A 25,201-nucleotide genomic window follows, 5' to 3' on the forward strand; every position below is an offset into this window, starting at 1 on the left:
AGACAAGTCCTGGATACAGCAGACTTACTGGCTTTTTAACAGACATCCCTGCAAAGATCTGCTCTATATTAATATAGGAAGTTAAGAAAAAGCTAATGTACTTTCCAGAGATGATAGTTTAATTCAAATTAGCCTTGCATGCCAAAGAAATTAAATGGTTAAATTAATTTTAAGTGATATTTTGGCTTATATGAGAACTTCACTTGCATAGTAATTATTTGCTAAACCCACAGGAATGCACCCATTTAAATTTTCCTGCTTTTTTTCTCTGTTGCAATTGACCTAGGATTTAGCTGAAAGATGTAAGAGATAAAGCCTTAATGCAACCCATCTCTTCTCTCCTCTTGCAACAGGCCACCCTGCTACAGCAGAGCAAATGGCAGCTGCATCAACCAAAGCAGCTCTGAATGCTTAGAATTGCCAGGCCTCGCAAGTGGCTTCTAGTGTAAGCTGCTTCCTAAATCAGGCCAATTGCTGGTGAGCTCTGGCTGGCAGCAACAAAACAACGAATTTTGAAATGGTAATGTATGACTTTGCTTGGCCCACTGGCAGGATCCTCTTCCAGATCAGGGTTTTTATGTCTCTTGAATAGGGTGTCTTGAGTGTCTCTTCCCTGATACTTGATATTCAAGATCGATGTCTGTAAAAGAAGCAATTCAACAGAACAAATATTGGGGAGAGAGCCAAAGGTCAAACCTTTTCAACAGTGTTGTGATTCTGCATTTCCATTAATACGGATGAGTAAGGGGATAGTAATACTTGAAATAAAATACCTGCATATTTTTCAAAGTCTAGTGCAGGGTGTTATCAGATTCCTTTTCCCTCTGCTGCAGTAAATGAGGGTGTATGCTTCTGCTGTTGAGTTGCAGTTGTATAAGCAATAGGAGTAGAAGATGTGATGCTTGGTTTCTGAAAGAAATAGAGCTTCAAAAAGACAAGTTTAAATTGGTTGAAGCAGGAATCAAATAGGACTCTCTGTCCTATGTCCCCCCACCTGGATTTCATCATAATGACTGTCCTTACCCAATTTCTTAAAATGTTCAAAGGAGCAAACAGAAGCTTTTTTATTCCAAACCCTGGCTTCACAGATACTACTCATTTACTATTCTCTCTTTTCCCCTCCACCCCAACCCCCTTACTCTTCAGGATAGTCTAATGAGTAACACAGTGTTCAAAGATGTTCAGTGCTCGTACACTTTGCAATTTGCAACTACACACTTTGAAAGCATTTAACCTTTATTTTCGACTTGGAGACATGCATTACAGATATTGCATTTGGCCCAATTAAGACTGAATCTTAACATGGTCCACAGAAAAAGGGCAATTTTACAGAAAAAAATTATATATCCTAACTGAAACACAAGTCAAACTCTTTCATAAAATATGTTAATCTAGGCTCAAAAAACAAAAATCTAAACATGCTTATTTTCCAACTGAATAATATTTCTCTCAGCAACTGAAATAGGTTAGTGCAGAACAGAAGATACATACCTTGCATCCAATAGCTAGGAGGATATGAAGAGAAACAACAATGGCCATTACAGCACAAGAAGCTGGCTTACTATCTGAACGGATAACTGGCCAGAAGGTAAGGATCAGAACTGAGCCTGACAACCCTATTGCAAGTATGATCAGGAGCCACTGCAGCCATGGGATAGGGATTAGCCACAGAACCTATTAAGGAAGATGACAGTGAATCACTCTGTCAAAATTTTACAGACTAACCCATCTTCCCCAAAAAGTGGCAATTCCTTGCAAGAATATATTCTACAGAGAATGAATGATAGATCTGCCAAATGCCTGACAACTTACCGCAGTAGGAATGTACACAAACAGTGAGTAGCCATAAATGCACACCATTTCTAGAAAAGAATACACATCAGTGGTGACATGGGCTCCCTTTCGCCATTGTAGATAGCCCCACAGACCTAAGGGTACCAGCCAGGCATAGCAGTAGATTACTATGCTTGCAATAGTCACTGCACAAGAAGAAAACTGTATTAAGTGCAACATTCCCTAGCAAGAACTAAAATTGAAGCATGTCATAACCTTCCATCATATCTACAAAGAAGGGAATGGGAATTCATAGAATAAACTAATTATGTTTTGTAATAGTCTGTAAAGTAGTTCTTTATTATCATTTTGACTCCCTTCCCCACCTTTACTTATAACTCAAGATGGCAAACGTGCCTAACATTCCTGCCTATTTTTTCACACAGCCCTGTGAGGTGGGCTGAGCTGAGATAATGACTGGCCCAAAGTAATTTCATACCTAAGGCAAACTCAATCTTTTGTTTTCTGCGCAAACTATTTCTCAGTACTGATAAATAAACAATACATGCCTTCATTCCAATTCTAGGGGGATTAAATAAAAGTTGGGAGCCAGGATTTATACATTTTTAATAATGCTCTTCATTTGCATATTTTAAATAAAAGACAAGGAGATAGTTCTTTCCTTCTCATAGCCAAACAGATATTCATCTGTAAGTATGAATCAGGAGCTATGGTGGCGCAGTGGTTAAAATGCAGTATTGTAGGCTAACTCTGACCACTGCCAGGAGTTTGATCCTGACCAGCTCAAGGTTGACTCAGCCTTCCAAGTAGGTAAAATGAGGACCCAGATTGTTGAGGGCAATATGCTGGCATTGTAAAGGGCTCAGAGTGCTGTAAAGCACTATGGAGTGGTATATAAGTCTTAAGTGCTATTTCTATGTATCAAAATACTCAGCAGGCAACAAAAATAATATTTTTCCACATATTTAACTTGCCTATTCTTGATATGGCTACACTTCTACCAACCAAAGTCACTCCACAGTAAGATGGGTGGCATATATATGTGTTTCTGTATATAAATTATACGCAGAAAAATGATTAGGAGTATAATTCAACAAGTAATATACTAGCCTCAGAACTGAAGTTCCAGGAACTACTTTCATATCAAAATCTCACCTTTGTGGAACTGAGGGCTGTAGTGGAAGGAGGAGCTCCCCCTTTTTTCCAGGAAGTAAGATAAGTTACCGCTGATGGCTAATGTAAATACCAATGTGGCACAGATCCAGAAAGGTCCTATGAGGGGCAAAAGAGCCAACACCAAAGAAAAGAACAAAAGTATAAGGAATCTCATAAGGAATAGGTGTCTTAGCAGAGACTGCAATGGAAACAGGAAAGCCATTTTTATAATACAACAAAACAGAATTGGGTGTCAGTAAATTTTGCCACCTTCCTTAATATTATGGAAAAGAGGGTTTGAGGACAGATAGGACCAACAGCACTAAAACTACATTTCCATTATCAGGGATAAGGAAAAGGAGAAATGGACTTTGGCAAAAATGTTTGAAACTTAGCAGCACTTTAACAATGGGGCATGTATCTCAGCACAGAATTTGAGATCTTGTGGGAAATGAAACCATCCTTGAAATAAAAAAAATTAACCATGGTGCTTCAGCCTACTATACTTGTGACTGCAGAAATGCTGCATGGCCTTTCCCAACTCTGCTATAATGGGCTGAAAACCAAGGACTGCTATAGGGCTTGTGTGCATTTGACAGGCAGAGTAAATGGAAAATTAGGAAAATGTGAGGCTTTCTGCAGATTTCTTGCATCTGTGAAAGTAAAGCAAGAAACTATCTTTGTTCTAGGTCTCTGATAGTTTCTGGCCTGTGACTCATCAACTACAGGTAGTTTTTGAAGCTACAGTGGCCTTAGAAAGGGTGTGCTGTAAAACACTTCTGTCGGAAAATGTGCTGCTCTCTTCCCCATGGTCACAACCACATTTTGGATGCTTGCCAATCGACTCGCATAAGCAACCAGTTGCAGCATCCTGTAGTCACGATTGTGATTTGCAATGGTTTTTGTCAAAAGACCCCCATTCGGGAGAGTGAATTCACTTAATGACCATGTGATTGGCTTAATAGGTGGTTTAAAATGGTAAAAAGATCAGGTCTGGTCATGTGGATGCTTCAATTTACGACCAAAACAACTCAACAATCACAATTATAGTCCCAGTTATGGTCATAAGTTGAGGCCTGCTTGTATTGAATTTCAAGTAGATGATCCTTAAGGGATGGACTCTAAGCCTCACTTTGTCCATTTATTTGGTGAAGACTTCTGTGGACTATTCTTTTAAAAAGGGATCTTATTCTTTACCCATCAAATTTATGAGCTGATCCCCAAATCAGAGATCTGAATCAGTCCGAACATTGACTGACTGTTGGTGGCAGGAGAAATAGAATAGAATAGAATAGAATAGAATAGAATAGAATAGAATAGAATAGAATAGAATAGAATAGAATAGAATAGAATAGAATAGAATAGAATAACAGAATTTTTTATCGGCCAAGTGTGATTGGATACACAAGGAATTTGTCTTGGCGCATATGTTCTCAGTGAACATAAAAGAAGATACATTCATCAAGAATCATAAGGTACAACATTTAATGATAGTCATAGGGTACAAATAAGCAATCAGGAAACAATATCAATATAAATTGTAAGGTTACAAGCAACAAAATTACAGTCACAGTCATAAGTGGAAGGAGATGGGTGATGGGAGTGATGAGAAGATTAATAGTAGTGCAGACTTAGTAAATAGTTTGACAGTGTTGAGGGAATTATTTGTTTAGCATAGTGATGGCATTCGGGAAAAAACTGTTCTTGTATCTAGTTGTTCTGGTGTGCAGTGCTCTATAATGTCGTTTTGAGGGTAGGAGTTGAAACAGTTTATGTCCAGGATGTGAGGGGTCTGTAAATATTTTCACAGCCCTCTTTTTGACCTGTGCAGTAAACAGATCCTCAATGGAAGGCAGGTTGGTAGCAATTGTTTTTTCTCCAGTTCTAATTATCCTCTGAAGTCTGTGTCTGTTTTGTTGGGTTGCAGAGCCAAACCAGACAGTTGTAAAGGTGCAGATGACAGACTCAATAATTCCTCTGTAAAACTATATCAGCAGCTTCTTGGGCAATTTGAGCTTTCTGAGTTGGCACAGAAAGAACATTCTTTGTTGTGCTTTTTTGATGATGTTTTTATTTATTTATTTATTTTATTTTATTTCTATACTGCCCTTCTCCTGCGGGACTCAGGGCGGTATACAGCCAAGATAAAACATTGCATATAAAATTTAAAAACAATTTAAAAAACAATTAAATAATTTCGGCCCAAGATATTAAAAACAACCCAATTAAAACTGAATTCAATTAAAACTGAGAGGATGGGATCAAGCCAGCCCGGCTAGATGGAATAGTGTTTTCAGGGCCCGACGAAAAGTGCGGAGGTCTGATATCGTGCGTATCTCAGGGGGTAGGTCATTCCAGAGGGCGGGTGCTGCCACAGAGAAGGCTCTCCCCCTGGGGGTCGCCAGCCAACCCTGTCTGGTCGACGGCACCCTGAGGAGGCCCTCTCTATGCGAGCGAACCGGTCGGTGGGAGGCTATTGGCGGCAGAAGGCGGTCTCGCAGATACCCCGGCCCTAAGCCATGGAGCGCTTTAAAGGTGGTCACCAACACCTTGAAGCGCACCCGGAAGACCACAGGTAGCCAGTGCAGCTCGCGCAGGAGAGGTGTCATATGTGAGCGCCCCGTCGCTCCCATAATCCCCCACGCGGCCGCATTCTGGACTAACTGTAGCCTCCGGGTGCACCCCAAGGGGAGCCCCATGTAGAGAGCATTGCAGTAGTCCAGGCGGAAAGTGACGAGTGCTTGAGTGACCGTGCGTAGGGAGTCCCAATCCAGAAAAGGGCGCAACTGGCGTATCAGGCGAACCTGATAAAAAGCCCCCCTGGCCACGGCTGTCATGTGCTCTTCTAAAGACAGCCGTGCATCCAGGAGGACGCCTAAGTTGCGAGCCCTCTCCGTGGGGGCCAGTGATTCGCCCCCAATAGCCAGCGATGGCACCAGCTGGCTATATCGGGACGCCGGAAGCCACAGCCACTCGGTCTTGGAAGGGTTGAGTCGGAGCCTGTTTCTCCCCATCCAGGCCCGCACGGCCTCCAGGCACTGGGACATCACTTCAAGGGCATCGTTGGGGTGGCCTGGGGTGGAGATGTACAGCTGAGTATCGTCAGCGTACTGATGGAACTCCACTCCAAAGCCACGGATGATCTCACCCAGCGGCTTTACATAAATGTTGAACAGAAGGGGCGAGAGGACCGACCCTTGTGGCACTCCACAAGCAAGGCGCCTCGGGGTCGACCGCTGCCCCGGTTGCTGTTTTTGATGTTAGCTGTCCATTTTAGATCTTGCGATATGGTAGAACCTAGAAATTTGAAGGTCTCTACTGTTGATACTGTGTTGTCTAGTATTGTGAGAGGTGGAAGTATGGAAGGGGTTCTCCTGAAATCTACCATCTTTTCTACGGTTTTGAGTGTGTTCAGTTCCAGATTGTTCCGGTCACACCATGAGGCTAGTTGTTCAACCTCCCATCTGTATGCGGATGGGAGGTTGTCTTCATCATTGTCTCAAATGGGACCGATCATTGTTGTGTCATCTGCGAACTTCAGTAGTTTAACAGATGGATCATTAGAGATGCAGTCAGTGGTATACAGAGAAGTGGGGAGAGCACACAGCCTTGGGAGGCCCTTGTGCTAATTGTACAGGTATCTGATGTGATTCTGCTTAGCTTCACCTGCTGCTTCCTGTTTGTTAGGAAGCTTATGATCCACTTACAAGTGTGTTCAGGTACCTGTAGCTGGTTTAGCTTAGTTAGAAGTGTGTCTGGAATGATGGTATTGAATGCTGAACTGAAGTCTACAAAGAGGACCCTTGCATAGGTCTTTGGAGATTCAAAATGTTGTAGGATGTGGTGCAGAGCCATATTAACAGCATCATCTGTTGAACTATTTGCTCAGTATGCGAATTGCAAGGGGTCTAACAGCGGATCGGTGGTGGTTTTCAAGTGGGGCAGCACTAGCCTTTCAAAAGTTTTCATGACTACAGATGTTAGAGCAACTGGTCTGTAGTCATTCAGTTCCTTGACGGTGGGCTTCTTCGGCATTGGGATAGTACAGCGTTCGAAGCAAGAAGGAACATAGCACATTTCTAGTGATTTATTGAAGATACGGGTGAAGATGGGGGCCAATTGGTCAGCACAGACTTTTAAGCAAGAAGGTATTATCTTGTCTGGGCTTGGAGCTTTTCCTGGCTTTTGTCTGTGAAATAGGTCTTGCACTTCCTTTTCTGTGATCACTAGGGGTTGTGAACCCAATGGGATGAGGTCAGTTGTAGGAGGCTTGGCTGGGGTCTAGGATTTTTCGGCTCTGTCTCTTCGCCTTGCCTCTTTTGCCTTGATGTTTTCACCTCTGGGTTATTAGCCACAAACTTTTCTCCTCGGCTGGCCTTCCGCCAGTCTTTCGCCCCAGCACAATGGCCACAGCTACTCCCTCTCAGGCACTTCGCCGCAGCCCATACACAGAAGGAGGTTTCATCCTAAATTTTTCGACACCTGGGACAGTTAGGGCCCAACAAATCAGCTAGAGGGGGAAGGAAGGAAGGAACAGCCTTAGTGAAATAGGAGGGAGATGGAGGGGGGGACTTCCACCTCTGGCTTTTTTTTCGAGAGAAGGAAGAACCCTTTTCAGGCCAGATATCCAAATCGATAACTAATGACAATGAATAATTATTGCATTAATTCCCACCCCCAAAAAGGGGGGAGATGTTAGCAAACATCCCATTCAAGATTTAGAAAGGAAGAAAAGGAAATTGTAAAAGCGCTCCATTCCCGCCCCTGCCCGTTCCCCCAATTCAAAGGGAAGCACTCCTGGGTTTGGTTTTTTTTGGGGGTTTTTTTGCAAGGGGAAGAGTTAGTTGCAATTAATTTCTTAACCAAAAGTAACAGATATTAGCGCTTCCTAAAGAGAACTTGAAGAGATTCATGTTTAGGAAAAATCCTTTTCAAATAAGGCAGCTATCAAAGATCTGATAGACACAAAGGATGGCTATGTGTTGTGTTGAGGGAAAGTGTCAAGTGGCATATCACCAAGGTTAGATCCTGTGTTGTTCAAAATATTTATAACTGTTTAGAATGAGAGGTTAAAAAAAGTAATTATCTTATTTGTAGATAATAAATATATGAGAGATAGCAAATGCCTTAGAGGGCAATATCAAGATTCAAGAGCATCTTGAAAAACTGGGGAAATGGGCAGAAAGAAGCACAATTAATTTCAACTGGGACAGAAGTAAAATCTTTCATTCATGTAGGAAAAAACAAAGATTTGGTTATAGCAAATAGTGTGTGTGTGTCTGTGTGTACGTGTGCATGTGTGCTCCTGAGGAGATACCCTAACTTAGATTTTACATCTTCCTGCAAAAGACAGATTCCTTTCTTGGCAGTGTTTATCTTTTGTTATATTTTCCCTCCTTTTGTCTTCCTAATTGGCCACCTATTTGGTCCCCTATTAACAACACAAAAGATGTGTGGATTGCTGGTATGCCAAGTTGTAACATACACACCCCCTCCTGAAATCTGCACAAATGTCTTGGGAGGAAAAGAACAAACAAACAAACTGAAGTGCTACTATCTGTTGCTTTTGGTTAAGAAATTAATTGCAACTAACTCTTCCCCTTGCAAAAAATAAAAAAAACCAGGAGTGCTTCCCTTTGAACTGGGGGAATGGCAGGGGCGGGAACGGAGCACTTTTACAATTTCCTTTTCTTCCTTTCTAAATCTTGAATGGGATGTTTGCCTACATCTCCCCCCCCCTTTTTTTGGGGGGGGGGAATCAATGCCGTAAATTATTCATTGTCATTAGTTATCGATTTGGATATCTGGTCTGATCTTCTCTCGGAAAAAAAAGCCAGAGGTGGAAGTCCCCGCCTCCGTCTCCCTCCCGTTTCACTAAGGCTGTTCCTTCCTTCCTTCCCCCTCTAGCTGATTTGTTGGGCCCTAACTGTCCCAGGTGTCGAAAAACCTAGGACAAAATCTTCTGTGTATGGGCTGCGGTGAAGCGCCTGGGAGGGAGTGGCCGTGGCCATTGTTCCGGGGTGAAAGACTGGCAGAGGGCCAGCCGAGGAGAAAAGTTTGTGGCTAATAACCCAGAGACAAAAACCTCAGGGCAAAACAGGCAAGGTGAAGAGACCGAGCCAAAAAATCCCATTCCACTTGGCTGTTGGTGTGTCTAAGATGGGGGTTGTGGAAATAGGTGGCTGTAGTTTCCTTTCAAACCTGCAGTAAAACATGTTCAGGTCATCTGCCAGTTGCTGATTTCCTTCAGCCTGGGAAGGTTTGCCGTAGCCGGTGATATTTTTAAGAGTTTTCCACATGTTTGCTGGTTCATTTGTTGAGAACTGATTCTTTAGCTTTTCAGAGTAGCTTCTTTTTGATGCTCTGATCTCACTTGTTAATATATTTCTGGCCTGATTGTACAGCATTTTATCACCTTTTCTGTAGGCTTCCTCTTTGGAACGACGTAGCTGCTTAAATTTAGCTGTGAACCAAGATTTGTTGTTACTGTATATTTGCAAGTTCCTGGTTGGTACACATAGGTCTTCACAGAAGCTGACATATGATGTTACAGTCTCTGTGAATTCATCTAAGTCTGCAGAGGTACTTTTGAAAACATTCCAATCAATGCAGTCAAGGCAGGCCTGTAGCTTTAACTTGGCCTCCTCCGTCCAGATCTTCATTGATTTAATTGTTGGTTTTGTGGTTTTAAGTCTTTGCCTGTAAGCAGGTACAAGGTGAATCATGCAATGATCAGTGTCCCACAGCTGCTTGTGGTAAAGACCGATAAAGCATCTTTTAGTGTTGTGTAGCAATGGTCTAAAGTATTCTTGCCTCTAGTGGAACAATTGACATGCTGAAAGTATTTTGGTAGCTCTTTCCTTAAATTTGCCTTGTTTAGATCTCCCAAAATAATGGCCAGTGTATCGGGGTATTTGGCTTCAGCCTCCATAATTTGGTCAGCTAGAGTTCGTAATGCCTTGTTTACACAGGCTTGTGGAGGGACATAAACATCAATTAGAAGAAATGAGTTTGTGCATCAATTCTTCCCTTGTCTATTCATATTGTTTTGACTGGTCTTGAATGTGGGTTTAGCACTCTTGGAATAGCACTAAACACTGGAGGCTTTTAAGAAAAAAATGGACATCATTTATCTGAAATGTTACAGGGTTTCCTGTCTGAGCAGTGGGTTGGACTAGAAGACCTCCAAGGTCCCTCCCAACTCAGTCATTCTGTAATCAAATAAAGGAGAATATATTATTGGAGTAGGAACTTCTCTGGACTCACCATAGAGGTCAGGATTGTTCTGCAAGTGATGCCATACAAAGTTTTTCCCTGGTAGCGGAAGTAGGGAGCCTTTTATTCTCTCCAGCACCTGATAAATAGGAAAACACCATGCTTCAGCAATTAAACTCCCAAATTCTGTATAAATGTTGTGACGCCCAACTTGCTGGTGCCAGGATGCTTACAAAAACTTCCCTTAGTAATCCACTTCTGATCTTAATATTCTTATATTTAAAATGGCATTATGCAAAGCAAAGGGCCAGTTTTCAGTAGAATATTTATTTCATCAAATGGACCCCATAATGCTTGCTTAGAAAACTTTTAAAAATATGCCTATTGATAGCCCAATAGCAAAGGTAAGCAAGGATAGTAAAGAGGTTTCTATATGGAGGCAGAGCAACAGAAATAGCAGTTTGTATTATGGTAAACTGGAATGTGTTTAGCGGATGTGTTCCTTATAATGCTGACTTGTGCATGAGCATGCCCGGCAGCAATTTTCAAGAGCACTTTCAACTGTTTTTTTATAGCTCCCCAAGGATTCCCTGCTAAATTTAATAGGTATCCAGATCTATCAGACCACAAAAGACTACTGGAGGCCTTGAACAAACCCTCACACCTTGTATTGGACACCATTGTTCCTAGTCATGCTATAATTGCAGGGCAAATCCATGTATACTCATTTTAAAATTATTTTTATAACCAACAGAGTACCTGAAGGGAATTTCAGCTATTGAAAATATTATCTTAAAAGGAAAATTCCTATTCTGAATTAATGAGAATGCAATGACAATTCTTTTTCACAAACTGATCTTGAAACTAGATTCACAGCACAACAAACAGTTGAGTTGCAGGGCTCTGCTTCAGACCAGGAAATTAAACAATCAGAACAAAAAAAAAAAAATTGGTTACCCAGTCCTTATTTTTATTTATTACATTCCACTAGTGTATCCACCCCCTCCCAGTATTCTGACAGGCTTTTGCAGTTGCAGTTGCCTCTTTCTAAAATGATCAGGGGGAAAAGATTTTGGTACTATTTTTTTATGGCTAGAGCGTTTTAGGAAATAAAATGCTTAAGGGAAAATCTAAAATGCATTAACACGTATACCGTATTTTTCGGACTATAAGATGCATTGGTGTATAAGACGCACCAAGATTTCAAAGAGGTAAGTAAGAAAAAAAAGGTTTTTGCCCTCTCCAGCCCCCAGGAACACTCTGCAGGCCTCCCAAACCCTCTGTGCACCCTGTTTTTGCAAAAAACGGGCCATTTTTCACAAAAATGGGACGAGAGGGGCGGGGCTTCAGGAAGCCAAAAATGGTTGTATTCGGTGTATAAGACACACCAACATTTCCACCCTCTTTTGGGCTGGGGAGGAGTGTGTTTTATACTCTGAAAAATATGGTAGGTTCAGTTCCAATGTTTTTGTAATACAAGCACATTTTCACAAGGATCATTGTTATAGAAAAAAATGGGAATGAAACAAAACTTGAAAAATGCCTTTTAAAATAGTTTATTTTTAACTGATTACTTTAAGAAACTTATATATACCTTTTATTTGTACAAATAACTCAAGGCAGCAAACATATCCAACAATTTTTCTTTCTATTTTCCCCACAATAATCCTGTGAGGTGAATTGGGCTAAAGAGACTGACCCAAGGTCACCCAGTTGGCTTTTACGGCTAAAATAGGACTAGAACTCAGTCTCCCAATTTCTAGCCTGGTGTTTTAACCACTAGACTAAACCAATATGTGTTTCATTGTAGCTGTAATTCTACTACAAGGATTGAGCCATGAGGAATTAGTCATGAATAAATGAAAGCATTACTATCACAATATTTTCTCTGTACTGGTACTTTCTACAAATACTATAATGATATAGATTAGATTCAAAACTGATGTTAACCAGATCCTTTTAATTCAGTTTGATTTAGTAATGAGAGTTAATGAGTTCATTCTTGTAGGCTGCAGGTAATAGGAACTGGAAAGTAATGGCCTTTATTTTGCAGAAATTAATTTCTAATTAAACTATTAGAACCATTTCTAATAATATGGATTTCTATGAGAGTTCAGATCTCATGCAAAAAATTATGTTTATAACAAAGTATTTTGCTTCCAATTAAAAACCAATTTTGTGCATAGAACAATATTTTCCTCATAAACAGCTTTAATTGATGGAACTTGTCCCTTGGAGTTTGCAAGGGAACCATCTGAAACAAATGCGGGGGAAGGCGGGGAGGAGTGGAGTAGAAGCAAGTCCTGTCTCATAAACAGATTTCAGAAGCATAGGAAACAACACATGATGGCTTAATAATTGTTCTCTTCCCCCTTCCCCCCTTCAATACTAGGTGGAGGACAAAAATCTTGTAGTGTTTATTCAGTGTTTTACTTTTTTAGTGTCTAGCAATACAATACTACATTCTGTTCAAAAATCACTAGGTTAAGGAATTATTTAATTAAAAGAATATTTAAATGATTGCTATGTTTAAATTCTATTTCCTGAATTTTGGAGTTTAGATTACTCTAAACAAAAAATTTTCAAGAGACTTGAAGTAACTTTGGCACATATTAGAACTGCTTTCAGAATTTGCTTTTTGGGTTTGCCTTCAAAATATGGATTCTAGTACCTGGTATGTGTCAACATTGAAAAAGGCCTGGTAATATTCAAACGTCCAGAAACTGGAATGCTTCTTCTGGAAGATCAAGAGCTGCAAGAATGAAAATGGAAATTACTGCTTTCTTCATGTCCAGGAGAGAAAACGGATATACAGATAATTCTCAAGTTATGAATGTAACAGAGCCTGCCCATTCCATTCGTAACCCAAGGATTCGTAGGAGTGAATTGCGTAACTTGAACACAATCATTCCCTCCTTTCGCCCACGCATTCGCTAATCGAATGCATGGCTTGTTAAGTGTACATGAGGTATCTCCGGGTGGGGAAGGCCATGGGGGGCCTAGCGATGGAACAGGCCACCTGTTTCAGAGCATCCAAGGCCTCCCCCGATGCCCTGAGATACCACATTCTCCCTCCCCTGGGGTCCCCACAATTGCTCACACACACCCATCCTGCCACGCTGGGTTATTTACCTTGTGAATTTCTGTCTCCTCTCCAGCCTGTTTCTTTGCCTGCTCCCGGTGAGCAGTAAGAGCAGAGGGAAAGTCGGATGAGCACACCCTGCTCGGCTTCTCTGACTCACCCAGGCTGCGTGCCACTTCTGGAGTGGCGGGCAACCTCAGTGACTTTTCTCCAAAGGCTTCAAGCCTCCCACTGGCATGCAAAAACTTTTCATGCGCAGACTGGAAGCTTCTGGATGCCCTAATCTTGAAAGACTTCAGGCATCCATTCTCTGCAAAACTGGATGGGTGCTTGAAGTCACAACAGATCATGGCCCCCAGAAGCTTTCAGCCTCTGGCCGAAAAGTATTTATGAGCCTATGGGGTGCCACTTCAAAGAACTCCATAGGGCTTGAGGAGGACTTTGCCGGAGAGAATGGAGCCCCCGGAGGGAGCACTCGTCACTCTGGAGTTCTGTTTTCACCAGGAAAGGCCTTGAGGAAAAGCCTCTGCTGAAGAGAACTGAGCTCCCGGAGGGAACACACGTCTCTCCAGAGCTTTGTTTTCACCAGGAAAGGCCTCTGCCAAAGAGAACAGAGCCCCCGAAAGGAGCATACATCGCTCTGGAGCCCCGTTTTTGCCAGGAAATACCTTTTCTTAAGGCAGGGGCATCAAACTCAAGGCCCGCGGAGTGTTTAGATCTGGCCCGGGGGGCCACCCTGGAAACAGGAAAGGACTGGCCTTTAGTGCCTCTGCCAATAAAAACGGAGCTCAGGAGGGCTGTGTGCAGCCCTCTTGAGCTCCATTTTCACTGGCAGAAGATTGCAGGAGGCCGTCGCAAACAAAACGCAGCTCAGGAGCCCATTTTTGCTGGCAGAGCGCTCGGGCCACCACAGGCACCCCCAACACAAGTGATGTTGAGGTGGCCATGCCCACCCCGGCCTCCCAAGTTCAAACACAACCCTGATGCGGCCTTCAATGAAATAGAGTTTGACACCCCTGCCTTAAGGCCTCCGCTGAAGAGAGAGGAGCCCCCAGAGGGAGCATGCGTCACTCCAGAGCTGTTTTCACCAGGAAAGGTGTTTTCTCAAGGCCAAAGAGAACGGACCCCCAGAGGGAGCGCACCTTGCTCCAGAACTCTGCTTTTGCCAGGAAAGGCCTTTCCTCAAGGCTTCTGCCGAAGCGAATGGAGCTCTGGAGCAATGCATGCTCCCTCTAGGGGCTCCGTTCTCTTCGGCAGAGGCCATGAGGAAAGGCCTTTCCTGGCAAAAACGGAGCTCCAGAGCAACATGTGTGTCCCTCCCGGCCTGTTCTCAGCAGCAAAGGTTTTTTGCAAAGATGGCAAAAGGCTTCACAAACTGTTGTGGCCCGTATGCGGCCTATGCGGCTGGTGGCTGATTCGGACAGCGAGGAGGCTGGTGTGCTGCGCCAGCAGCCTGTGCAGCTGGCACTCGAGTCAGACAATGAGGCTGGAGAAGATGTGCCACAGGTGGGGATTCAACCAGGGCCTTCAGAACCTCCAGAAGCTCCCTTAAGTGAAGAGGATGAAGAGGAGGAGCCTCTTCTCGATGCACGGGCGCGCAGAGCTGCCAAAAGACAGGAGTGGCTCCTCAGGAGGAGGTCTCCTCGAGAGTAAGGCTTGGGGCTACTTGGCCACTCCCTTAGCCTATTTAAGGAGGAACGCCGACTGAAGCAATCTGCAGGGAACAACCATTCACTCTCCTTCATGCCTTGATCTTAGTTATCTGCAAATTGCTTCTGGACTTTCTGCCAACCATAGTAAGATTAAGATTATTTATTTTTTGGATTCTTGCAGGCTGTTAAGAAAGTTCATTAACAGCCTTTTGTTTGTAAAAAAAAAAAGAAAACTGATTTTATTTTAGTAAACTAAGGTTTGTACAGACTTTGTGTGTGCTGCATTCTTTGGGGTCCGTAGCTGGTGCAGAACACAAACGAAGGGAAAGCTTCAGTGTTTCAGGCCTTCCCTCCATTTGCAAAGCCTTTTGCTGCAGATCTTGTCCAGGCCTCCGTTTGCAGAGAACAGAGGCCTAAATTCCATGAGATCACTAAAGATCAGTAGCATGAGATTTTGGGATTACTGATCTTGTGTGATCTTGCGGTACTTTCGACCTCTATTCTCTGTGTTCTCACCGAAGGCCTGAAGTGCTAAAACAGGCCTAACAGTGCCTATGAAGTCCAGGGATGGGGGTGAGGATTGGCAGGACGAATGTTGCAGACCCTCTGCAATCATTTGTAAGGGTAAACAGTTGCCGCGGTGCTGCAACATTCGTAGTTTTGGGACTTGTTCACAAACACTAGGGGGCACTTATTGCGTAACTTTGAACATTCGCTAATGTCCATAACTTGAGGACTGCCTGTGTTTTATATTGGCATTAAAAATTATAAAGGTAAAGTACAGTCTGCAACATCAAATAATTACAACATAAAAAGCAGTTAGTTCAAGATGGAAATGATAGGGTCAGGAGGCAGGTCAGCACCTACTGAAGTTTCCCAATGCTTTTCAAATACAGCTCCATTGCAGAGCTCAAAGTGTTATTTAATGAGCCTTGAGATAACTAATCCGGAACCAGCAGTGCATTGTAATTGGCAAGTGTTCTATTAGGCTAGGCCAGTACCGTATTTAAGTATCAGTCCCAGGCTGTGAAACCCAATTTTGTCAAGTAGTTCTTTTTTAGATTTGAAAAACATTAAGTGGGGTATTGCACAGATCAGTCCTGGTCCTCTATTCTTCAATATTTTTATTTACAATTTGGATGAAGAGAATACTTGTTAAAATTACAGATGTCTTTAAAATATTAGATGAGCTGGTTCTAACATATGGGTCTATTCCCTCCTCAGTTTTTTCACCTTAATTATGTTTACATATTTGTCTCCTTTTTGATTAAACCATCACTTGTATTTTCCCATTTACCCTGTTCCCCCCCCCCCAATAAGACATCCCCTGATAATAAGCCCAATCAGGCTTTTGAGCACATGGCAATAAGGCCAAGCGCTTATTTCAGGGTTCAAAAAAATATAAGACAGGGTCTTATTTTCAGGGAAACACGGTATTTATACATCATGGTATTTCACAAAATATGTTCATAAACAAAAATAATCTACTGCCATAATGAATATTAATGTTGATATCACATTGTTAATACTTTTTCATTATTAGTCTGAAATTCTGAGAGCAAGAAAGAATAAAAATAATCAGGGATGGGAAATGAAGTATGGTAAGAACAGACTGAGGGGGGAAAAGAATCCATTTGGGGAAATGAGGAATCCATGGTTGCCCCAATCCTTTGGAACAGCCTCCCTACTGAGCTTTAGAAGGTTCCACCCTATTAACCTTCCCACAGGCTGTGAAGACCTCCCTTTTATTCAGGCATTGGGCTACATAGGAAGTGAGCCCAACAAATGTAAATAGAAGCTAGAATAGTAGCTCTACCCGCATGGTGTGTAAAACAGCACCATCTCCAAAATTCTTCTGCTAAAATTCAGCACCCCAAAAAATCTGCATTTTGTAAATTTTCTTAATCCCCGCCCTTAAACACCTTAACTGCTCCCCAAACAGCCAAAAATTGAGCTTGCCTCTGTTCTCCAATTTAAAACCCTTTCAACTTCTTTAGTAATCAAAAGCATGTTTAGGAGATTAAAGGTTATATGGCTTCCTGAAGTCTAGTCCCTCAAACATTGCCCATCCTAGCTAGTTTCAGAGGTTGGGGGATCAGATAGGAACAATGAGTTCACCACTGATCCCTGTATTGTGGCTGAGTTTGCTAATTTTTCTATTTTTTGTAAATTAAATGATTATTTCTGCCCCTTCATGTTAGCATGCTAACAGAGCTAACTTATTCCTAATTTGTTGCATGAATTCCAAATTAACCCTTTTTGGAGCTTTAATGTGAATTTGTCAAGAAATACTATAGCCAAAGTAGAAAGGTTCCCTTGCATTTTTGTCTCAGAGTGTATGTTGATTTATGCTTAAAACACTTTGCAAGAACACACTTCAAAAACATTGTATTTTTTGCACATATTCTTCATAGTTTGATGCTCCACTTAACTGGTAAGCAACATCTAGTCTTCTCACCAGTTTCTGAAGACCCATGTAAGTAGTGAGTTAAGTTAGGAATCTTCCTTCTTCCCAAGATATTATTTGGAGTAAGTACATAGTACATAGTATAAGTGAGTACACTTATAAATCTTACATAATTTCAAAAGCTGGATATATTTTTTATCAATTTTGTTTTCTTTAGCTAAAGAGATCTACTTGCTGGCTAGGTAACTACTTCTATTCACTAGACCAGCGGTTCTGAACCTGGGGGTCGCGACCCCTTTGGGGGTCGAACGGCCATTTCACAGGGGTCGCCAAAGCCCTCTCTCGCCCCCCCACCCCCGCCTTCACTCACCCTCACTCTCTGCTCTGTTGGATCGCCGGCCGTTCGTTTACCTCGCCCACTCCCAATCTATTGCTGCCTCCGATGGCTAGAGGAAAAAAAACTGTTTAAATTTTTGCCGCGGGGCTTCAAAGGGCCGCCCTAGAGCCAGTGGTGCAGCCGAACACTTTGTTAAATTGCTGGCTTGCCCCGCCTCTCCGCACCACTATTTATTGCCAATAAATAGTGGTGAGTGAGGGGCGGGGGAGCCAGCAATTTAATCAATGGTTCGATGTTTTTTTGTAATTTTATTGGCCCACGGAGCTTCAGCATAGGCTAATTAGCCCTTGCTTAGATCGGCTCCCGACCCCCAGCTGATTTGCTCTCAGCTGTTTTGCTCAGGGCTCTGCTGCTTCCTTGGAAAGAGTACTGATTTTTTCCCCCCCTATCTATGCTTAAAAACGAAACTGAAACTGCTTTGCTGTTGCTGCAACTTGGAAAATTAGGCAGGCATATTTCTTTTCTTTTTCCTCACCAAAAAAGGTAGGTGCAAATAACGGGAAATTTAGGGAAAAAGAGGAGATTTTAAAACACAAAAGAAAAAAGCTCTATTTAACTAGGGAATTGTAATAATTGAGATACTATTAATTGTATATTGTGTTGAAAGCAGAAATGGTTAAGTTGTGGTTTGGAGGAATATATGGGGGAAATTATTTGGTTTATTATTATTGGTAAATATAATTAATTGATTTGTAAGAAATTGGATTGCATGGAAATAATTGGAATATTCATGTTCATATTGATTAATATACAAAAAAGGTAGTTATATAACTAATTGATTTATATTAAAATGTTGAATTTATATTAAACAACTGTAATATTACATAATTAACCAATGTGAGGATGGATATAAAAATAGATGACAATGGGAAGGGGTATAATATAGAATAGAAGGGAAAAATTGAATTTGATTAAGATTAGAGATGAGGATGAAGGGTAATATTGCTTTTTTTACAAAAATAGATGAGGAATAAATATGGCAAAAAGGAAATATAGAAATTGTAAATTTAATTGAAATGACTAAACGCTGTTTAAATTTATGAACCGGCCAAATACTCTGTTCAAAGAAAATACATTGTATGTTTGTATGTGTGTTTCTAATTATTGTTATTTATTCATATTTGTTCTCTTTTATTCTTTAAAGTTTAACAATTCATTCTTTATCTTAATATCTTTATATTTGTTTGGGGTTGGCTTTCTTCCCTTTCATCTTTTTTATGGTACAGCAATCTTTCTCCTCAAACCTACCACCTCTCTCTTTTCTTTCCTTCTTACTTTCTCTTCCCCCCTCTCTTCTTCTCCTCCCTACTTCCTCTTCCTTTCTCCTTCTCCTCCTCTCTTCCTCCCTCTCTTACCCTCACTCCTACTCTAATTTCCCTTCCCTTCCTTCATCCCTCTCTATTGCTGTATCCTTTTATGCATATGGACTACTCAGAGGGCTGAAAAAGTTATTTCTGACTGATCCTCGCACTTTTGACCATTCTTCGAACTTACGACTGTCCTCACATTTTACGTTTTTGCCCTATCTTGTCACCATGGTGAAGAGAAGCAGTTGTGAAATGAGTGACACATTGTTAAGAATGCTACAATGGGCATAAATGATGACCAGTCATAAGTGTGAAGACCGGTCAAAAGTGCGAGGACCTGTCAGAAATCACTTTTTTCAGCCCTCTAGGTAGTCCTTTTGTGCATATGGACTACTCAGAGGGCTGAAAAAGTTATTTTTGACTGGTCCTCGCACTTTTGACCAGTCCTCGAACTTACGACTGTCCTCACATTTTACGTTTTTGCCCTATCTTGTCACCATGGTGAAGAGAAGCAGTTGTGAAATGAGTGACATGGTTGTTAAGAATGCTGCATGGGCATAAGTGTGAGGACCAGTCAAAAGTGTGAGGACCTGTCAGAAATGACTTTTTTCAGCCCTCTGAGTAGTCCCTATACACATAGCCATGGCCACCCGGTCACATGACCAGCTAGCCACACCCACTCAGTCACATGACCTCCAAGCCATGCCCACAAAATAAGCCACGCCCACAGAACCGGTAGTAAAAAAATTTAGAACCCACCCCTGGTTGGGGGTCACCACAACATGAGGAACTGTCTTAAAGGGTCGCGGCATTAGGAAGGTTGAGAACCACTGCACTAGACAGTCTGATCCTAAAGACTAAAGTGGTATCAAGGGTGGTGTGAAAAGGTTGCATGAAAATCTCAAAGGATCCACATACTGCACACACTTGCTGTAAGGGAAGAGACATCCCAAAGGATTAGGAGTGGACTTGTGGGCATAATCAAATATTACTGTATAAATAGCTGAATAAAAATCATCAGTTACAGTGAAAAAGTAGGGAGGTGCCAAGAATTAAGAATTTTCCTACTCTTCCATGCTGGGATAAAATGGGCATCATATTAAATATATATATCAAATATTGAGGTCAAATTTCATAGTGGCCAGGGCAGGTAAGATAATTACCAACTAGACAGCCAAGTTTTTGGCTAGGGCCTGGATATCTCAATTCCAGTCCATCCTCACTTATGGAAGCAAAACAAATAACTCTGGACTAATCATCCTTCAGCCCAACTTTACATACTGTGCAGGAATGTTATTGCACAGAAAATTAAATTCTGCATACATCACCTTAAACTTTTGGAAAAACATAAATTTAGCATATATATAAAACAAATACATTACTATGTTCCTCTGACACGTTGGGAAAAGTATTTTCTGCAATAAATAAGTATGTCTACCACTCTCTGCTAATCATAACTTTTACTTGATATCCTATTATCTATGTCTCTCATATGTACACTATATCCCAATTTATGTCAAAATGTCCCTAGACTAAGTTCATGCAGTTTCCTCCATCTCCCCAAAACTCACCTCAGTTTTGTCCTCCTCTTCATCTGGCTCATATTCCTCATTACAGCTAGAAGACATGTTTAGAGTTGTGTGGCTTTGCCTCTCACTAATGCTAGGAGTAGTAGCATCAGCATTCCCAGCCAGCAAATCCATGGCTTCATTAAATTCTGCAGAGAAAATATCAATCTCATCCAATTGACTCAAACTTCAGTCTGGCATTAAAAGGCTACCTGCAACAGCACTTTCTAAACTTAGGAAATTTTGCTAGTGTGTATTAAATTAAAAATAATTTTAAGTATTTAAAAAGCATGTGACCAAAGGCAGAAAAAGAATCTGAGCTTTTGCAGACAATTTGGATTTTTAAGGGGAAAAAAGTAGGAAATTAGAAGATATTTCCTCAGAGATTGGAGAAATCTTAAAAATGTTAATGATGCCCCAACAAAAAACTATCCACAAAATTATTATTTTTTTTGTCTAAATGTAAGACTTAGAAATTAAAATCCTCCCCAAATATGCACACACATAAAAATATCACTCAATATTTGTCAAAATAATGGGGGAAAGCAGCTACATTTATATTTACAGTAACAGAATCATTTTATCCATGCGTACTATCCACAAGAGTTATATTTCCCTTTCAGTTCTACTAAAGTCATTATCTTATACATTCAGAAAAATCAGAATATAGTGCAGTTTAAGAGTATGACATGGAAAATAGACAAACATAATAAGAGTTCTTCTCTAAAGTACTGTATTTCATATTCAGAGAACTCTCTTCTATAGGTTTAAGACTGCAGCTTTCCCTGTACTTTAACTTAGTCTAGTATGTATTTTTAGTCCCACTAAATTCTATAGTTATACAGCTCTTTTTATAGAGCTCTGGTGGTGCAGTGGTTAGAATGCAGTATTGCAGGTTAACTCTGCCCACAGCCTGGAGTTTGATCCTAAAGGACTCAAGGTTGAATCAGCATTCCATCCTTCCAGGGTCAGTAAAATAAGGAGCCGAGTTGTTGGGGGCAATATGCTGACATTGTAAACTGCTCAGAGAGTGCTATAAAACTCTATGGAGCAGTCTAAGTGCTATTGCCATTGTTACTGCTCCAGTCCTTAACAGCAGGCAGGTCTTCAGAAGCTAGGCAAAAAAAAATATTTACAGGCAGTTCTTGCATTACAACCATTCATTTAGTGACTGAAGTTATAACTGAAGAATAACTCACTGAAAAAAGTGAGTTATGCCTGGTTTTCACTTACAACCATTGCAGCATCCCCAAAGTCACATGATCCAAATTTGGCCGCTTGGCATGTGGCAGGTATTTCCTAGGGTCATGTGATCATTTGAAACCTTCCCAAATGGCTTCCAACAAGCAATAGCAATAGGGAAAGCCAGATTCACTTAACCACATTTACAACTGCACTGACTGGTTTAACAATTGTGGCAAAATGGGGCAAAACTCAACAACTGTCTTGCTTTGCAATGGAAATGTTGGGCTCAATTGTGATTGTAAATTAAAGACTATCTTTACTAACTGGATGCTCAAGAAAGCTTCTAGTGCAGACACAGTGAATTACATGGCATAATCCAGGCATCTCATAAATAACAAAACCTAACAAAAGAGAAAACATTGCTTGACTAGGTGTCCATATCTGCTTAAATGGTGAGAAAATACTCACCACGAAACTTGAGCTCATCTGAAGCAGCCATTATGAGGCCAGAGTACCTACAAAGGGAAAGAGACAGCTGTTCGGAGAAGACACGACTATGAAAGGCAGCTCGGTGGATGGGGCAGAATACCCTTCAGCCGCTCGGTTCTCTCTTCCTTCATCCAAAGAAACGCCAAGTCTCCATGACAAACCAGGCTTGCCCTACCCTGCCCTCCCGCACTGATCACCTGGGAGAGGTGGAAGGATGAGAGGAGGATGTCAGGCGCTGCTTACCGACGGTGGAAAGGCACTCTGCAGATGCTCAGAGACGCCGAGGGCCGCACTCTAGCCACCTGTCACCACTCGTTTGCGAAACCGTCTGTTTATTGCACGGCTCCACGTCGTTCATAGGACTGCCTCAATCTTCCTACGTGGAGGGGACGGCAAGGAGAGGAAGTCCCAGCCCACCGCTAAGCCACGGAAGGCCTATCGGTGAAGAGAAAGATCCGGCGCTGCACTCGAGTATTACCCGAGACTCCTCCCCTACCGGCTGTGCTAAGGAGGCCGCCGCGGTTTCGTCACGGGGCACTTAGATTATCCTTCCCCTGCCCCAGTTGTGGCCACTGGAAGCGGGGAAAGGCGGACCTTTCTTGAAGACGTCGAAGCCTTGCATTCGGCGCCTGGTTATTTGGTAGCAGAGTATCTTCCTGTGTATGAACAGTTATAAACAGCTGCGAATGTATAACTGTCGAAGCTGGCCCCTCGTCCCTTTCCGACAACCCCCAGATGTGTCCCTACGGTCCTAAATGCCGGCGCAGGGACGCCAAGATGAGCTGTTGTCTTCGGGGAGGAACTACCGACAGCAACCACGTGACACGCTGCCTTTTCCTTCCCAGCCCTGACTTCCTCTTGGCTACCGTTTTGGCGGTCCGGTCGGGTTTGGCGTCCGGTCGCATCTCAGGACGAGCGGACATGACGGGCCCTCCAAATCCCGGAGAGACGGGGGAGAAGAAGCCGAGTTTGGGGGGCCGTCTCCGCGCCGGCCGCCTAGGTAGCCAAGGCCGCTTTGCCCCTCGCAGGCCGGAGAGGGAGGCTGTTTGAGGCGCGTCTGCCCCTTCCCCACCCCCCAAACTTTCTTTCCCGCTCCTCTTAACGTGATATTTTCTGTCTCGTCAGCCTTGTGGTGGAAGAGTCTCCTGCACGACTATGCTGAAGCCTGCCGAGAAGTCGCCCAAGGCATCCGGCAGCGGCCGGTGAAAGCAGGGCTCTACCTATCGCTGCTGGCTGGAACGGTGAGCTGCAGCCTCCGCAACCCCAGTGAAGCCTCATTCGACTCCAGCCTCCTGGAAGCCTCGGGAACTCTCCTACTCCTCTCGCCCTGGACCCGCAGTAGCAGCTCGGAAAAACATACCCAGCGGCTGATGGTGCTCCGAAACCGAGGCCAGCTGCGGGTCCAGAACCTCGTCTTTTTCTCCCTCCTCTACGAGGCTCCTTACGACGCCGGAGCAGACCTCTATCAAGCGCACTGCAAGTACCTAAAGCCACGGTGGACTGATTTTCCCAGCCGGGTCCTCGATGTAGGCTTCTGGGGGCGCTGGTGGGTGTTGCACTCTAGAATGCAGAATTCAGATATTAACAATGAAGAGTTTCAGTATCTGCCAGAGCATCTCAGGACCATTTCTTTTAATCACTTGCACTCAGAAACCAACGAGAAACTTTTTGATGAGAAGTACAAAGCTGTGATTCTGACAGAAGAGCAAATCGAAGAAGCTGACAGGGAGAATCAAGGGCAGCTGCATTCTTAATTAAAGCAGTTGGGTGACTGTAATATAATATTAGAAAACAAACCAAGGTATTTCATTTATTCATCTTTCTATTTTTTGCTAGGACTCAGCTATTCATTGCTGTATTCCTGATAGGCTTAGATGCAAGATGCAAGAATAAATGCTATCCAAAACTGAGGAGATGCTTGATGAGCAATTCTTAGTGCCGCCTGAATTGAAAAATTAATAATAGTTGAATTCTAATGTATTTATTATTAATCTCATGTTGTTTTTGATTTGTCGCCCAGGAAGGAATCCATTTTGATCTGGGTGTATATAGATATTCAATTTTTTTTTAATTCTTTCAGCTATAATTGCTGCAAATATCTTGTAGTCCAAATATCTGCAGTCATCCAGGCCATATCTATTCTGGACCAAGATTGGTGTGGGCAAGAATAGAATGTGTATTGGTTTTCATCTTCATGTATTTCTCTCCATACGTCTCTCAATTTTAATTCCGATACCATATTAAAAATTTCTTTTGATAGTGTTTTTTTTTAATTTTTCTTGTTGCGCTTGTAATCTTTTTTTAACATCATCTATGGCATTATAATCTCCAATTAGACAAACATTTTCATATTCCAGATCTATTTCTTTGCTGTGTATTTTTTTAAAGAATTTGTGTTGATTTTTATTAGGGGCATATATTACTATTAATAATTATTTTTTCCTTCCATTTCTAATTCCACCATTACAATTATATCCTCCTCTTCTGCATAGATTAATTTTGATTTTATCTTTTCTTTTACATATACCACTACTCTCTTCTTTTTTTGTATCAGTGATGTGTATAGTTTTCCTATTTTTGGATTCTCTAATAGTTTTTGATGTTCTTTTTTGATGTGTACTCTTGAAGACATATCACATCTGCTTCCAATTTTTGTAATTTTATAAATGTGTTCTTTTCTTTGGTACATTTAATCTGTTTATGTTTACTGAAAAAAGTTTAATTGCCTCTTCAATTGCCTCCTGTTGTTCTTTTTTAGTGTTTCTTGTCTCCATCCGCATTCTTGCTTTCACCCCTTCTCTTTCCTCTTGTTCTTTTTCCTGGGTTTTTCTTATTTCTCTTTCTCTATTTCTTCTATTTGTTCTTCTTCCTGGCTTTTGCTCTCTGATTCCTCTTTGCTTTCCAGTTCTTCTTCCTGTGTGAAATGTAGATTATAAAATTCTCTTGCCTT

At 41.9% G+C, this 25,201-nt stretch overlaps 2 protein-coding genes across 7 annotated transcripts; one reads left to right on the forward strand and one right to left on the reverse strand.

The window, feature by feature from the left end:
• Positions 1-98: 98 nt before the first annotated feature.
• On the reverse strand, positions 99-25,165 carry YIPF2 (Yip1 domain family member 2). 6 transcript variants are annotated; one of them, XM_087888436.1, is made up of 10 exons: positions 23,612-25,165; positions 22,231-22,277; positions 20,581-20,726; positions 12,836-12,916; positions 10,216-10,303; positions 2,950-3,066; positions 1,813-1,979; positions 1,492-1,674; positions 774-924; positions 99-640 (listed from the first exon to the last, which is right to left on the reverse strand). In XM_087888436.1, the coding sequence occupies exons 2-9, from the start codon at positions 22,259-22,261 to the stop codon at positions 808-810; spliced, it is 930 nt and encodes a 309-aa protein (XP_087744562.1). In that variant the 5' UTR covers positions 22,262-22,277; positions 23,612-25,165; the 3' UTR covers positions 99-640; positions 774-807. The 6 variants fall into 6 exon arrangements, with proteins under 6 accessions (XP_087744562.1, XP_087744563.1, XP_060546234.1 ...); XM_087888437.1 differs by having other exon boundaries at positions 1,813-1,928; positions 23,612-23,735; XM_060690251.2 differs by lacking the exon at positions 23,612-25,165 and adding an exon at positions 22,495-22,632 and having other exon boundaries at positions 1,813-1,928.
• TIMM29 (translocase of inner mitochondrial membrane 29) lies at positions 22,628-24,985 on the forward strand. Its single transcript, XM_034411213.3, has 2 exons — positions 22,628-23,251; positions 23,377-24,985. Exons 1-2 carry the CDS (start codon positions 22,987-22,989, stop codon positions 24,003-24,005), a joined length of 894 nt encoding a protein of 297 aa, XP_034267104.1. The 5' UTR covers positions 22,628-22,986; the 3' UTR covers positions 24,006-24,985.
• Positions 25,166-25,201: the final 36 nt, after the last annotated feature.

Source organism: Pantherophis guttatus, chromosome 2 (assembly GCF_059756535.1).
Source record: "Pantherophis guttatus breed Tessera chromosome 2, ASM5975653v1, whole genome shotgun sequence".
NCBI classification, from domain to species: Eukaryota; Metazoa; Chordata; class Lepidosauria; order Squamata; family Colubridae; genus Pantherophis; species Pantherophis guttatus.

Excerpts from the sequence above, each read along its gene's own strand:
- YIPF2 (XM_087888436.1), bottom strand. The coding sequence starts at position 22,261 with ATGGCTGCTTCAGATGAGCTCAAGTTTCGTG. Across the intron at positions 12,917-20,580 it reads AAGAGGAGGACAAAACTGAG|CTCTTGATCTTCCAGAAGAA; the intron begins GTGAGTTTTGGG and ends TCATTCTTGCAG. Across the intron at positions 925-1,491 it reads TCCTAGCTATTGGATGCAAG|CTCTATTTCTTTCAGAAACC; the intron begins GTATGTATCTTC and ends GTCTTTTTGAAG.
- TIMM29 (XM_034411213.3), top strand. The coding sequence starts at position 22,987 with ATGTGTCCCTACGGTCCTAAATGCCGGCGCAGGGACGCCAAGATGAGC. Across the intron at positions 23,252-23,376 it reads TCTCCGCGCCGGCCGCCTAG|CCTTGTGGTGGAAGAGTCTC; the intron begins GTAGCCAAGGCC and ends CTGTCTCGTCAG.